The sequence below is a fragment of the Schistocerca cancellata genome, chromosome 2, assembly GCF_023864275.1.
Source record: "Schistocerca cancellata isolate TAMUIC-IGC-003103 chromosome 2, iqSchCanc2.1, whole genome shotgun sequence".
Lineage (NCBI taxonomy): Eukaryota > Metazoa > Arthropoda > Insecta > Orthoptera > Acrididae > Schistocerca > Schistocerca cancellata.
Window position 1 is genome coordinate 498,674,200 of NC_064627.1, and position 15,779 is coordinate 498,689,978.

General features: G+C 36.9%; 1 protein-coding gene across 3 annotated transcripts in view; it reads right to left on the reverse strand.

Annotated features, from left to right (window-relative positions):
• Positions 1-15,779, reverse strand: part of LOC126162040 (thyroid receptor-interacting protein 11-like) — a 442,937-nt gene that overhangs the window by 89,860 nt on the left and 337,298 nt on the right. The window contains exons 10-15 of one of the 3 annotated variants that reach the window (XM_049918272.1): positions 14,775-14,860; positions 14,432-14,554; positions 14,234-14,356; positions 10,461-10,599; positions 5,734-9,290; positions 5,516-5,653 (exon numbers count right to left, since the gene is read on the reverse strand). In XM_049918272.1, the coding sequence (XP_049774229.1) occupies positions 5,516-5,653; positions 5,734-9,290; positions 10,461-10,599; positions 14,234-14,356; positions 14,432-14,554; positions 14,775-14,860 (4,166 nt within the window). Of the gene's footprint in view, positions 1-5,515; positions 5,654-5,733; positions 9,291-10,460; positions 10,600-14,233; positions 14,357-14,431; positions 14,555-14,764; positions 14,861-15,779 lie in introns of all 3 variants that reach the window. The other 2 variants (XM_049918270.1, XM_049918271.1) reach the window with 2 other exon arrangements.

Genomic DNA, 15,779 nt, shown 5'->3' on the forward strand with positions numbered 1-15,779 from the left:
ATAACATGAAACAATCAAGAAATAACTCTTAACAATTTTCTATTTATATCAGCAATATTTGTGGGCATGATGTTAAAAACAGTTAGACCCCTAGGGCCCAGACATCAGACATCACAAAATAGACAATCTGCCAAATTTATTCAACACCTTTTCTTAAAAACGGTGTGAACATATATAAAAAACAGATTTAATTCACAGAAATTCCAGGTCACAGTAAGAAGAAAGCAGTAACAAAGGTTAACACCATGCTCTCAATCACACAGCATCAGTTTTCTGATTTGCGAGTCATTCTCCCTTCCATATTACTGAACTTACTACAGTGCTATATAACAAAGGCAGAAAAGAGGTACTTCCTTTATTACCATCTTTGACATGTTGTAGTCAAGCTGACTTAAAGGCACATCACCATAGTTAGGGAAAATAAATTCCCTCTCACAGTCTTATGTTATGAACAAAAGATAAACAAAGTGTTCCCTACAGCATTTCTTGGCTTCACAGAACATTATATGTGGTAGTCAGCAAACTGCACTGTGTGTTAGAAGACTGTTTTCACAGTAGTTTTGTAGTCTTCAACATCTCATTATCACCGTGCCAAAGGCATCCAAGGGTATGCTACACAGGAATGTAGTGTAGTCTGCTCGAGGAAAGCAGCCGAGTTATTTTACTTTATTTTGTTTATTTCATAACTAGAGAATGTTTCTGCTAGTACCAAATATTAAGACATTAAATGAGGATGTACGAGTTGCTTTGTGTGCATGTACTGTTGTACTCAAATGGCATACAATGTTAACAAAAGAGAGCTCCATTTGTTGAAATTGCCACTTCACCAACCATTTACAGGCATTACAGCGAGAGAGAGAGAGAGAGAGAGAGAGAGAGAGAGAGAGAGAGAGAGATAATCAAATCATATGGCTCACTGACAACTACCCCTTCCTAGCTCTCCACTGGCCAAAGCATAGTGTAATATTTATGGAACAAGTTGGATGACTTGGACACATGCAGAAAATAGTGTACTGAAGCTGTTTATGTCAATAACACAAACTACTCAAGTAATATTTTTGTTTCATGTTCCAACTAATTGACAATACAGATCAGCACAGAGACCTGAGAGGAAAGTACATGAGGAGACCACAGAAACCACTATGATATGAATGATGCTTTAGTGCTGAACAGGAGTAATATACTTATTTCATCTTTTGAAAAAATGGCAGCCAATGATGTAATTACTTCTGCTGGAATAACATAATAAGGACAATATTATATTGTCTGAATCTCAATTCAAAGTAAGTGTTCTCTCTTATAACTAGGACCACAGTCATTAAATACACATTAAATGAAGAGATGTTTCTGCTGAGGCTGTAACATTGTGTAATACTTTTATTTGCTATTGGTAGTCTCAACCTGATGGTCAATATCAGGCATTTGCCTATTAACACAAAATGGATGGTTCTTGTTAATATGTAAATGCTTGATAATGACAGAGGGATTGTGATTGGTCACTAACAAATAAAAGTATTACATAAAATTACAGCCTCAATGGAAACATATGTTCATTTAAATTGAAAGTAAAAGATGAAACTTCTAGATCATATAATCTGTATGCAGTAGTGCTAATAATTCAACCTGATATGTAACAACTGAAAATCCAGGATGGAATAATTACAGTGTTATGAAAAGGATAGATTGCTACCTGTCACTTAGTGGAGATGTTGAGTTGCATATAGGCACAACAAAAAGACTGCTAAACAAGTAAGCTTTCAACTGTGAGCAACAGTGCATGATGGGAGAAGCAGTGTGAGTGGTGGGGGTAATGAGGGGGCTAAGGGCTGGGGCAGGTACGGGGAGGAATAGCAGGGTAGGAGTGGGGTATGGTAAAGTATGTTGTAAATTACTGCTTGTGGGAGCATAGAAAGACAAGATGGGGAGAGGACAGGGCAGCTAGGCGCAATCAGGAGGTTAGGCAGAGGGCTGCGGTCGGGGAGTGGAGAAGGAAAGAAGTAAAAAGACTATGGATGCATTAGTGTAGGCTGTGTAGATCTGGAGTGGGAATTGGGAAGCAGATGGATAGGTGAAGGACAGTGACTGACAAAGGTTCGGGCCAGGAGGATTATGGAAACATAGGATATATGGCAGAAGTACAAGCAAAGCTGTAACCACTGTGTTCATTCTACATCGGCATGACAACCAACAAACTGTATGTCTGCATGAATGGCCACAGACAAACTGTAGTCAAGAAACAGCTTCACCACCCTGTTGCTGAACACACTGTCCAACACAACTTCCTTCACTTCAAGACCACTTCACAACCTGTGCCATCTAGATCCTTCCTACCAACAACAACTTTTCTGAATTGTGAAGGTGGCAACTCTATCTGCAATACATCCTATGTTCCCATAACCCTCCTGACCCTAACCTTCGTCAGTCAACGTCCTTCACCCACTTATCATATCCTCCCCTCTTACGACTGGAGCACTACACAAGCTTATCAATGCACCCACAGTCTTTTTACTTCTCTCCTTTCCCACTCTCCACCCTCCCTCCACCACCCACCAACTGTCTAACCTGACTGCAAGTAGCTGCTCTAACCTCTCCCCTCCACATTCCTGTATGCTCACACAAGCTGTACTTTACCATCCCCCAGCCAGCTGGTGTGGCCGAGCAGTTCTAGGCGGTTCAGTCTGGAACCGCACAACCGCTAAAGTCGCAGGTTCGAATCCTGCCATGGGCATGGATGTGTGTGTTGTTCTTAGGTTAGTTAGGTTTAAGTAGTTCTACGTTCTAGGGGACTGATGACCTCAGATGTTAAGTCCCATAGTGCTCAGAGCCATTTGAACCATTTTTTTACCATCCCCCACCCTGCCTGCCCCAGCCTTCTCCTTACCCCCAACATCCAGACTGCTTCTCTCAACATGACCCTTGCTTGCAGTCTGACCTTGGCAGCCTGAGACTGTTATCATGCATGTGAGAGTTGTGTTTGCATGAATGTGTATGTGTGTGTGTTGTATAATTCAGAAGAGGGCTGTTTGGCTGAAAGCTTACTTGTTTAGTAGTCTTTTTGTTGTGCCTATCTGTGACTCAATATCTTACTATATGGTGAGTAACAGTCTGTCCTTTTCATAATATTGTCAACCTAGTATCTTTGACATATGGTTGGCAGTACTATGCTAACTACCTGAGAAGCTCCATTTCCTTCCTATCCAAATGTGGGACAATAATGAACCAAAATATTGATCTTAGGAAAAAATGCTAGTTCTGGTACCTCCTCAATGTAATGTATGCCATAATAATCACAAAGATGATGTTCAGGTAATCCTGCATGCATATGTACATGATTTATCAAGAAGCTTTAAGTTTCCATATGGCACCAGGATGATATTCATTCTTGTGCCACATCAGCATCTCTTGACAACTTTCAAGATCATATTCTTCACATGGAATACTAAAACCATAAATTTATTCAAATGTTAGAGACTTGGTTCCACCTTGGCTGTTATTATCTGCATTAAAGTATTTTTATTTACTGCAGTCTGCAAATCAAGCAATATGAGTTTAAGTTGAATCACAGCCCTAATTTTTATGGTATCAATACATGGCCAGCAAGACCTACATACTAACTGAAAGTCAAACATGTCTAGAGTGAAACAGGATTGCAATCTTGGCTGGTTCTTAACAGTCAGCAATCATGATTGCATTAGCTATGGCATGCTTTTTACCAAGAACACAAATATTCACAAAACAGGGCAGAAGTTTGTCTCAGGTGAGTTACCTTGTAGGTGGTGGTGCGCTGAACATTAATACACGACACATACTGTGAATGTGGACAAGAAGAAATCACAAGGCATAAGTTTCAGTACCTTTTATGCTCAACATCTTGCACAACAGATGATACCATTCATGCCACACCAAGTACCTTAGACATGTTGATCCATCATGGACATGGGACAAATATTTATCAATGAAATATGCCAATCAGCCCTGCAATTGAGATGTGATGTTATTTTATTTTATTACATTTTTGCTATGAGTTTTGGCAATTCATTGCGCCATCTTCAGACCCCATATGAATCTCTAAAAAATGATTGATATTATCATACTGGCTCTGGATGTTGTGAATTCGTAGCTCAAGTGTTTCCTTTGAAGACTTGGGCAGGTGTGCTCAGTTGCAGTCAAGTCTTCAAAGGAAGTGCCTGAGCTACAAATTCATGACATCCAGAAGAATATGCCCCCGTATGCCAATATCAAGTATTTTTGGGAGGTGTATATGGGGCTTGAAGTTGGCATAAGAATTGCCTAAACTGGTAGCAAAAATAAAATAACATCTCAATTGCATAGTTGTTTGGTGAATGTCACAGTTAACAAGTACCTTGGAGGTTGCAAGTTCTTGATACATGTGATATGAAGATACAAGTTCAGCATATTTGTATTTTCCCTTTCTAAGTCACCTACTTCTGATTTGATTGTTAGTCTGTATATGTATGTTTCTGATTCAAGAAAAAACAAAAGTAGTCCATCCATTCTGAGGTGAATTTCAATTTTTGACAATTAGGGTTACAAGACCACAAATGTAAGTTACATGTCTGTAAGGGTATTCTGGTTTTACAGAATACAGTTTTAACATATGCCACAGATTTTGGAGGTATCCCCATCCTTATAAAGTTACTTGCAGAGGTTGAAGACATATTATATAGTTTCCCACCTTCCTTGTGACACAGTCAATATAAATAAAATTCAAATGTCTGCAGCACACTGGCATTTCACCATTGCATGAAATAATAGTAATTGAAATATGTGCTAGTTTTATTACGTTCACAAACTGGCCAAATCCATACTCACCTATGTCTGTCAACCTGATTGAAGTTGGTTCACTGTTAGTACCATCAAGAAAACAAGTACAGCCTAATGAATGTTAAAAACATGGCACAGTAAAGACAGACCAAGAAGCTTGGTAAACAAATTACCAAAAATTAGTGAATCACATATATTACACAGAATCATTTTAGGTCTGGGGATTCAAACTGAATACAAGTTTTCTCTGGCATGCCCTTATTTAATCCTGAAATGAAGGAGAATTGATAATTGGTACTTTTAGATCTTATTATAAGAATTAAAAACATCAGTTTAAGATCAATATTATGAAAAGTAAAGTTGCTACTCACCATATAGTGGGGATGCTAAGTCGCAGATAGTTTTGCCTATCTGAGACTCAGCATGGTGAGTAGCATATTTCCTTTTCATAATACTGTTACATTCCATCCTGGATTTTTCATAGTTTAATTTATGATCAAACATAGTGAAACTATGATCAAACAATGGGAAATCCAGGATGGAACGTAATGTGTGTCAGTTGCATTTGCGTAAGTGTGTGTGTGTGTGTGGTGTGTGTGTGTGTGTGTGTGTGTGTGTTGTCGTTGAGTCTATCTGCAACTCAGCATCTTCGCTATATGGTGAGTAACAACTCCTCATAATATAGTGAGACTCTAATGTATTTACTCATAATACTACATAAATTAAATACCTCATTTTCTAAATATTTTGTTTTTGCTTGTTCCTCATGAAGACGGACTGTCAAGCGATGATATTCCTGTTCCATATCCTGTATTTGAGATATAAGCGTAGCTTGTTCAGGGGGTTCCACTGTGGCTTCATTTCCCACCTAAACTCAGAAATGCAGAACATCACAATGAAATGTAGCACTAATGTTGAAACCAAACTAAAGTTTTTTGACATACTTACCATATTGTTTGGATGAGTATTAAAAGATTCTGCAACCTTGAGACCATCATTCTTTTCACAATCAACAGTTCTCTGAGTGTGATGAGCAGCATTCAACTGATCTTTGAGAAGTTTGACCTCCTGTTGCTTCAACTCTAGCTCTTGCTCACAAATGCTCAGCCTTGAAACAGTTTTCTCAATAACCTGGTCTTTACTCACTATAATTGACTTCAGTTCGTCAGTGTGGTTTCCTTCTCTTATGGGAGCATTACCTTCTATTTCAGCATTACTGCTTTGGCTTATGTAGCTTGCTTCAAGTCTCTCCAGTCTCTGCTTAAGAGAGATTACTTCATTCTGGGTGTTCAGCAATAATTTCTGCTTGTCTTCATGTTGCTTAACCAGTCCTCTGTGCTGTTGCTGTATCTCCTGGGATCTCCTCAATTCTTGGCTCAGGAGGCCACTCAGACGCTGAATCTCATTGTGATACTGGATATTCTCTTGGTGTTTTATGTGAACAGTTTTAACTAATTCATCTTTTTCGTGTTGCAGTTGTAATGTCTTTCCTTTCAGACCTTCAATTTCTATATCCTTATCCTGTATAATTTTGGATAGGTTTGCAATGGTTTCTTTGGCCATTCCAATTACTTCTTCATTCTGCAATCTTATTTGGTCTTTTAATCCATCATTATTTTCCTGAACTATAGACGCAGTTGATTTATCTGACACAGCTAATGGAATCAATTTATTGTTCTCCAATTTTAGCAAGTTGTTTTCACTATTTCTTTCCTGGAGCAATGGTAATACAGGTGATCTCCCTAGAGTAGAATTGTTTGTTTCTGTTATATACTGGACAGTCTCACGTTGAACATGATCAGCACTAGCAGCATACAAATGTGTACCATCCAGAACCTTCACATTGGTCATTACTGATTTATCACTGTGTATTTTGGACAGATTAGACTTATCCATATCCTTCAGTTTCTCCATTTCATCCTCTAATTTTGTTTTTGAATGACAGAGTTCTTCATATTTTGATTCAAGAGACTGTTTGGCCTCCCTCAGTTGTTCAAATTCTTTCTGTTTCTGTTTTATTCTGGTAAGTTCTTCTTCAGCAACTAGCAGTTTTTCAGTTACCAATGTCAACTCAGTCTTGTATTTCATTTCTTCTTGAAGTTTCTGTTGAATGGAATACACTTCTGATTTCCAATTTGCAGCTTCATTTCTTGCAACAGTAAGTGCAGCTTCTACATCCTGTAATCTCTGGCACTGCAATTGCAGTTCAAATATTTCTTGTTGTTTTTCACTTAATTCTTTGTTTTTTGCAGAAAGCAGTTGCTTTAAGAATATCAAATCAGCATGTGCAGTACCATCAGTCAAACTATGGGATCTACAGCTCTCATACCTCTGCTGTAATTTATCTTGTGACATCTCACTCTCCAGCTCTGTGTCATGCATCTTTGGCTCATCAATTAATAGCTTCTGGCATTCCTTTGAGGAATCAGACTTTAACTGTAATGTGTTATCCACTTGCTGCTCAGCACTGAAAGCTGCTTCCTTCCATTTCAAGACTTCCATATTTCCAGTGTTGTGTATATTTGACTGAGAAGACAAATCCTGTTTTTGAGAGCCCATTTCCCAATGTCCTTGTAAATGATTTGTAATCTCTTTCTTCAACATTTCATTGAGAGACTCCAGTTCCTGAATTTTACATTGTTTCTGCTGTAATTCATTATTTAGATTTCTAAATTCATTTTCATCTCTTATAATCACATTTTCAATTTCATGAATTATCTGCTGAACTGATGGACCTCCTTGCTGCAGGGCTTCGATTCCTTTGTATGAAATATTAAGCTTCTTGTGAAGCACAGCATTAATCTGTTCACTTGCAGCTAATGTCTCTTTTACAGCCATGATCTCTTCTTCCTTACGGTTTAACTGTGACAAGACTTCATGGTACATGCATTGTAGTTCATCAACAGTTTCCTTATCTTTTTTCCATCTCTCTTCCTCCATCCGTAGTGCACTTATTTCCTGATCTAATGCATATAATTTCAGTTCTTTTGTGTGGAGTTCATTTCTCAGCTGATCAATATAATGTTTGTCAGCACTGCCACAATTTTCAATTTCAGTTAACTTTCTCTGCAGGCCAACTTCATCACCCACTAGAACTTTAGAAGACATAAATTTTATATTAAGTTTCTCATGAAGCAAACTATTCAATTTTTCACTGATCTCAAACTGGCTTTTTATGCTTTGCAGTTCCTGTTCACTATCTGTTAGATGTTTCTGAAGAGATGTATGAGCAGTACGCAACTCTGCCATGCTTTCTGACATTTTATCCAGTTCCTCCAAGTTCTTTTTCAGTCCTGTTATTTCAGCATCTCTCAATTCAACAACCTTTCTGAGGTTATCATGTTCAGTCTCAATACTGATTAACATGTTTTCAGCTGCACCTAATTTATCTTGTGTTACCTTAAGCAGTTCCTGCATTTTCCTAAGCTCAGTTTTGTCATCTATGCTTTGCCTGTTAGCAGCTGCAATTTTTTCTTCTAATTCCATAACTTTATCTCGTAATGCAGAATTTGAATTTTCATATTCTGCTACTTTTTCAGTCAACAACTGAACTTCGCTTCTTGCCATAAGTATATCATCATGCAAGACCTCATTCTTTCCCCTTAATTCACTGACAGTTTGTTCATGGATTTTTAATTTATCAATTTCAGCCTCAAGTGTTAGTTTCGAGTCTCTAAGTTCATTAATTTCTCTCTTTGCATCATCTGCCATTTCTTGCCACTTTGCTGCTTCTCTCTGAATATTCTCTTGATTTCGTAACATTGCCTCTGTAGATTGCAACTGTTTCACAAGGTTGCTTTCATGTTCTCGTAATTTAGCTGCATCAGTTTCCAAATTAGACCTAGCTTCTCTCAACACATCAACTTCATTTTCAAGTGCTGTAATTTTCTGTTCTAAGGCTTCAATTTCTTCACTGTTTTCTGGAATAGGGGCAAGAACTTCATCAGTTCCACTTTTAAAAACGTGAAGTTCTTCAACTAATGACTCAACACTACTGTTTAAAAGTTTACACTCATTTTCTAGCATTTTTATGGTTTCCTCATGTCCATTCAAAGTCTGTTTGGAGTCTGTTATCTCTTTCATCAGTTCAACAACTTTACGCTCCAATGTTTCTTTTTTCCATTTGAAATCCATACACATTTTAGTTAAGGCTTCAACTGTATTTATAACATCCAAGCTGTCTCTGTTGGTATAAAAGTCTTTTGGTATATCAAGAGTAATTATTTCTGCCAACTTCATATCCAATTCTGCTTTAAAAGTGTTCACTGCTTCCAAAACCATATTATCATTATCACAGTTATGAGTTTCAATGGATGCCTTTGATAATGCATCACAGTTAGCTTTTAATTCCTCAATCTCATCTTTCAGGGCCTTATTTTGTTTCAGAAGGTTCTCCAGGTGTCCATTTGGAGTCATTTCTTTCATCTCCTTTCGTAATTCTTGAATTTCACAATTTAGTGTGTCATTCTGCTTTTGTAGAGTTGACTTGACATGCAGCAATTGTTCTACAAACAAATTTGAAAAAAAAAAAGGTTAGATGCATCTCTAAAATCTCATATGCAATATTTCTCACTGATAGAAAACTAACATCATCTTAGAGACTTTACACACAACAATGAACAAACTGCAATTACTGCTGATTCAGGAATCTGTGGATTCTGCTATGAAAGAAGAAATTAACAGAATAGTGACTCCACCACAGGAAGAAGCATCAGTAATTTATTAGTGAAGGTATCTACAGGAGTTGCAAATGATATTTTTTCTGTCAAATAAAATTTTTATTACTGACTTGTTTGAACATTTTTGTTCCTTCTCAAACCATTACCTGCATTTGTAATGTTTCACTGTATACAACACATTTGTTTTTACATCAGATCTGCCACGAAACACCTGTAAAATCTGAGAATCAACAAAAATGTTCATCCTAGTTACTATAAAACTATTAGTTGCAATTCTGATAGAAAACTTCATTAATAAATTACAAATATATCGAGTTGTTGCTGCTGATACCAAAACAGTTTTGCAGTTGGGTAAAGAAGTATTATTTGTGCAATCACACTGAAAGCATGGTGAACATGGAAATGTTTTTCTTCTGCTCTGTTTAAATGCTACAAGTATCGCAAACACCATGTAGAGACCAATGCACACATTTTCTGTTTTTCTCCAGCAAAATTTACACTTTATGTTCCCTTTCAAAGAAATTTACATCAGTACTCTGTACATAAATTAACAAGGAACTTCCACTTCTTTAACTAGGAAGCATTTATTTCAAGTGTCTAGCACTCCTGTGTTTTCAATAAATTAAATAAATTACTTTCAGTTTAACGATATTATGCAAGCAGCCATTAATTTTGAAATCCTACAGGTGTAGACATGTATAGAAATGAAAACACCAGGAAGCTAATTGCTGCCACAAACCACACATGTAAATCACATTTTTATTGCATTTCAAAGAGTGATGCATGTAAATAGAAATGAAGCAGTTTAAGACATTGTTATTTCCTTACCAAAATAGGTCTTTACTCAGAGAGTATCAATGTACTTACTGAATGACAACATATACACACAACAGAATAAGTTACAATAATCTGATTTGAAGAAAATTCACTCAAGAGCAACATAAAAATGAAAGAGAAGATTAGTGTAGTGGAAACAGCAATGAACTGCTACTTTACCTATGGCAGCCTGATGCTGTTTATCCAGTTCCTCAATACTGTTGTTCAAACAATCATTTTCTCCTTTTATATCTGCCAGTTGGGATTCCAAATCCTGAATGACTTTTGCCATGGCTACCATTTCTGACTTCAAGAAGACCTGGAAATACCAAAAAGCATTAACAAAATGGCCCCAAAATGATTTCATCAAATTTATAGTATTTCCAGCAGTGCCAGAAAGAAGAGTGAACAGTTAAAGGGAAGAATTCTGATAAAACATGTGGTGGATGATCCCTAAAAAGGAGTATCTGAATGAAGAAGATTACCACAAACCAACAAGGAAAGATAGTGTTTAATGGCAGAAGGAACTAGCAGAATGAATGAGAGGAAATCATACCCAAGGAAAATGTAATTAGTGAAAGGTAGAAAACTGGAAAATCTTAAATTCAATACAAAATAATGAAAGTCAAAATGGCTCTGAGTACTATGGGACTCAACTGCTGTGGTCATAAGTCCCCTAGAACTTAGAACTACTTAAACCTAACTAACCTAAGGACAACACACAACACCCAGCCATCACGAGGCAGAGAAAATCCCTGACCCCGCCGGGAATCGAACCCGGGAACCCGGGCGTGGGAAGCGAGAACGCTACCGCACGACCACGAGATGCGGGCAATGAAAGTCAAAAATTACAGAAAAAATGAATTACGAAAAAGCAATGATAAACATAAAAGTATTTAGTTGTTATAAAAAAAACGTGTTCAAAAATACAGCTAGATACACTCTCCGCAAGCCACTGTACAGTGCATGGTAGCGGGCACCCTGCACCATTACTAGTCATTTCCTTTCCTGTTCCACTCATGAACAGAGTGAGGAAAGAAGAGTGTAAGAATGTCTTTGTAAGATTGTACACTGGCAGCGATAGAATTGCCCTACAGAAAGCTCCAAATGCCAGTTCTCCAAAAATTTCAAAACCTGTAGGTCCTTCATCTTGATATAGAAATTAAGGATGAAGAAGGAAGCATTTTGTGTGATTACAAAGGAGGGTTATCAATCATTTCAAGCCAAAGACGACATTAAGATTATTCTTTCCTAAATAGTGTTTACAAGAGCAATGGACATACAAATGTGTGAAACAAAATTCAAAAACACTAAAGAAAATGGGTGTAAGAATCTGTGTACTAGAGTCTAAAAAAAAAAAGGCTGGATTGATTATTGACATCTGTAACTGGGTTAAGTGGTGCAGGGTAACATAAAAAGAAGAATTAAGGCAATATTTTGGCACAATGATGCAACATTCATGCCTTGCCTCAGAATGTTGATTGCAAGTTATTAACAAAGATGAGCAAATAAAGTCCTTAAAAAAAAAAATCATACAGGCAAAGGAAGCTCTTGTGCTATGAGCAGTCACAGAAGATTTGCTGGTTAGTGAGAAGCACACACAAAGCATTAAAAATGTAGACCATAGCATCAAAACTGACATGAAAAAGTTAGATTCAGAAGAAGCAACTTTTCACATTAAGGTAAACTTTGCTAAATTCTGCACAGATATATTAACCTTTGATTTGATGGCACTGTATAGTGAGCAACGTATGAGTTATATGAAACGTCTGTAGCTCATTTAAGAAACAATGTTTAACAGTTTTTTCTGAGAAATGTTCACTAGAGAAGCACGACCTACAACTTAATACAAGTGGGTAGGATACAGTAAAGAATCATCCCTTTGTCTCCTGCTGTAAACCTCACGCAGACATAATCTATTTTACTGAAAACACAGACTGTTTACATACATCAACAAACTAGAGAAACATAGTACATAACTTTGCCGTATGCCATGAAATTTCTGATGAAAATTCTGTTCAGAACACTATCCAATTTCTTTTAGTGTGTAATATGATTAGTATCTATTTTACATCCCGCATTGATGTAGAGTTTCCAAACTTTGCTATGCATTGAAGTTTGATGGAATTCTAACAGTGATTCAATGGGGAATTTTGAACAATATGAAGACAACTTGAATTATGTCATGTAACACAAAGTTGCAATATGGAACATATAAGCAGAATACAAGTACGGATCTCACAATCAGCTATTTTAAAATGTAAACTATTCTAACATGTACAATGGTGGCAAAGACTGTGCCTAGGAGACCAAGACACAACAAATTGTTTACATTGTCTTTATATTAATTCTTTAATGCAACTCAGAATGTTAATAAATGATTAAGAACATAACCAAGAACAATCTAATTCCCTGATTAAACAAACACTTATTATTTCACTAAGTATCATCCCATTTACATACATATTTTATCTCTATTTGGAGGGAAATAAATGACTGTATTAGGACTGACCAAGTAATAGAACTGAAAGTGGGCAAATGTTGAGTGCTCAGTAATCCAATAAGAACAACAGTTCTTCTGATTGGGGAGGAATCATTTGTGGGACTACACAAGACTATTGTTTCTCAAATATGTAAAGACTTTACATCTATACACAACAAGCAGAATTGGTTCTTTTTGTAGATGACATTAGTATTGTAACCATTCAAAACCCGTATACAGCAACAGAAGATGTAGTAAATGATATTCTTAAACATATAACTGAGCAGTTTGCTGACGACAGTCTCAACTCTCAAATTCAAAAACACGTCATCTCACTCCAGCACATGTACAGGTGCTACACTACTGACGAATGTATTACATAGCATGACTATGGAAGAAACTTGAAAAAAAATTAGGTGTCTATATTGCTGAGAATTTAAACTGATAAAAAAACCTGTTTCTGAAATACAAAAGCAACTAAGTTCCATACATCTACAACCTTGGAGATAAACAAATTGGCAAGTTAATATATTATGTGAATTTTCATTAAAAATATTGAATGGCATAATGTTCTGGGGTAAGAAAGTTCTCACTGATCAAAATGTGGTGTTCACCCATGTTCATCTTGTAGACGTCTGTTTAATGAGTCTGGCATTTTGACTACTGCTTCACAACATATATATCCCCTCTAGAAGTTTTTTGTAAACAACTTATTACAGTTCAAAAGGAACAATGATCGGCATAATACCAAAAGAAAAGTGAAATTCATTACTCCACATTACGAATGACCCTAGCATTAACAGGAGTGCACAATGCTATCACCAAAATTTCTGTATCTGACATACAGCAAATCAAATTTTAAAAACAAAGCAAAAAATTTTGTTGTTGAGAGCTTCTACTATTCCACAGAAAAAATTATTTTCATTGTGTATGTAAAAGGCGGTACAGAAAAATTACTAGTTTACATACGTGACTATATATAAGTTGTAAATAATCATGCAATTTATCCATGAAATGTAAATCTAACTAACTAACTAACGATGTTGTTGATTTTGCTCCAGAAAAGTTGATCTATCAAAACTGATTTGTGTTAGCAACAATATGAAATGGTAGACTTCTACTCACCATATAGAGGAGGCACAATGAAACAGACTGCTCGATATTATTCAGCTGTCAGACTTATTCCTTCATCTGATGAAGACTGTGTAATTAACTCAATGCCTATTATATGTGGTGAGTAGCAAACAATTCCTAAATAAATTATTGTGGTTTTTCTATGTTGGGTTTTAGCTCTGGAGAAGAAAGAGTCTATAACCAAATGAAACTATTTGTATCTGAAAAAAGTTTTATGAAAGTCAATGTTACCTAGAATAGAGGCAGTTGAAGCAATATAGAATTAGCTAGGTCATGGTGGTAACCATAAAAAATTATGAGCAGTTAGGACATTACATCAAATAAATCCTTTACTTACATTTGATTCCTGGAGTTTTTCCTTCTCTTCTTTTAATAAAGCCTCTGCTTTAGCATATGCTTCATGCTGTTTCTTATCCATTGGTGTAGCTCCTGCTGCATTGGTGTCAACATGTTCAGCAATCTATTCAACAGTGAGAAACATGAGAAGGATAATAACATAATATAAACTATATCTAGTGTCAAAGCCATATACTACCTCCTCAGCAGCAGTAGTAGTAGCAGCAATAGCATTTTCTTCTTTCTGCTGTACCATGCAAGAAGCATCATCTAATTGATGAACTGAAGTTTCTAATGTTTTTCCCATAGTTCTATTCACTTCCTGTAAACAATAGTGAGTTTACTGAAAAGTACACAGATCTTATCATGCTTTTATGTGGCAAAGAGAGAGAGTTCAAATTAATCTTCAATAGAACTGCCTTGGCGCATACAGCTGAGTGTTAAGAAAATACAGCATTTTCATGACTCTGAAAGTAATAACAAAAATGGAAACAGACAGTTAGCTTGAATTTCAAAAAATAAAAGAAAGAACTTACACTTACACTTGGACCCATCCTGCAAAAATTCCTCACACTCTTATTAACACTTTCACTTCCTGTGAATCCATTCTGTAATTCTTGCTGCAGACCTGTGAAAGACAGAAGAACAACTATATAAAAGAAAATGAAATAGACACAACTGCGAAATTTCTGTATGCTGTTTATTAGTTTTTTCTCATACAAAAGTAAATCAGTTTTTAACATTGTTGAAGTATTTCATTTTTATTCAGGTGAATGGGTTGACTTTTATGTAACAGAAACACTATGGTTCTGAACAATAAACTGAAGTGATTCTTCAGCTTCTCCTGGTGTATTTCTTGCTCGCACAGTCCATGGGTGTACTGCCGGTCCATAGTGTCCAATGGGCACAATATTTCAGCAATCAGACATGTCGCCATCGTCAGGTGCACTGACAAACTGAGCTCCTGAGGGCAGGCGGCCGTCCTAAATCCCCTTCCCCCGCGAGGTGTTCTCTCCGCGGTCCGCACACACGGACACGCGTTGGCGGTCGCTGAGAGGCTGGCGTTGGTGTCTGTGGTGGCGTCGGTGTAACTGCCTCATCTGCCCTGGTTGCTCATTCGTTTTCTTTGCTCAGTCTCTTTTTAATTAGACTCAGTGCTGGTTCCCATGCCTTGCTGAGGTTATAGCCGCAATCTCTGTTGATGTGTCCATCCCTGGTACAAATTTCAATAACCTCTCTAACGATGCTGTCCCAGTATTTAGATGTTGGTGCCAAGAGCCTGGTATGTTAGTAGTGCATTTCGTGATTTTCAGACAAACAGTGCTCTGCGACTGCCGATTTGTTGTGGTACATAAGTCGAGTGTGCCTCTGATGTTCTTGGCAACGGTCTTCGATGGTGCGCACTGTCTGTCCAATGTAAGTCTTCCCAAGAAGGTTTCCTACTTGTTTTCTATGTTCTGTTGATGACACGTTCATGATATGGCTCCATGGAAGGGACAAGTTCCTAGACTTCCTTACACAACTGAACTCCATACATCCGAACATCA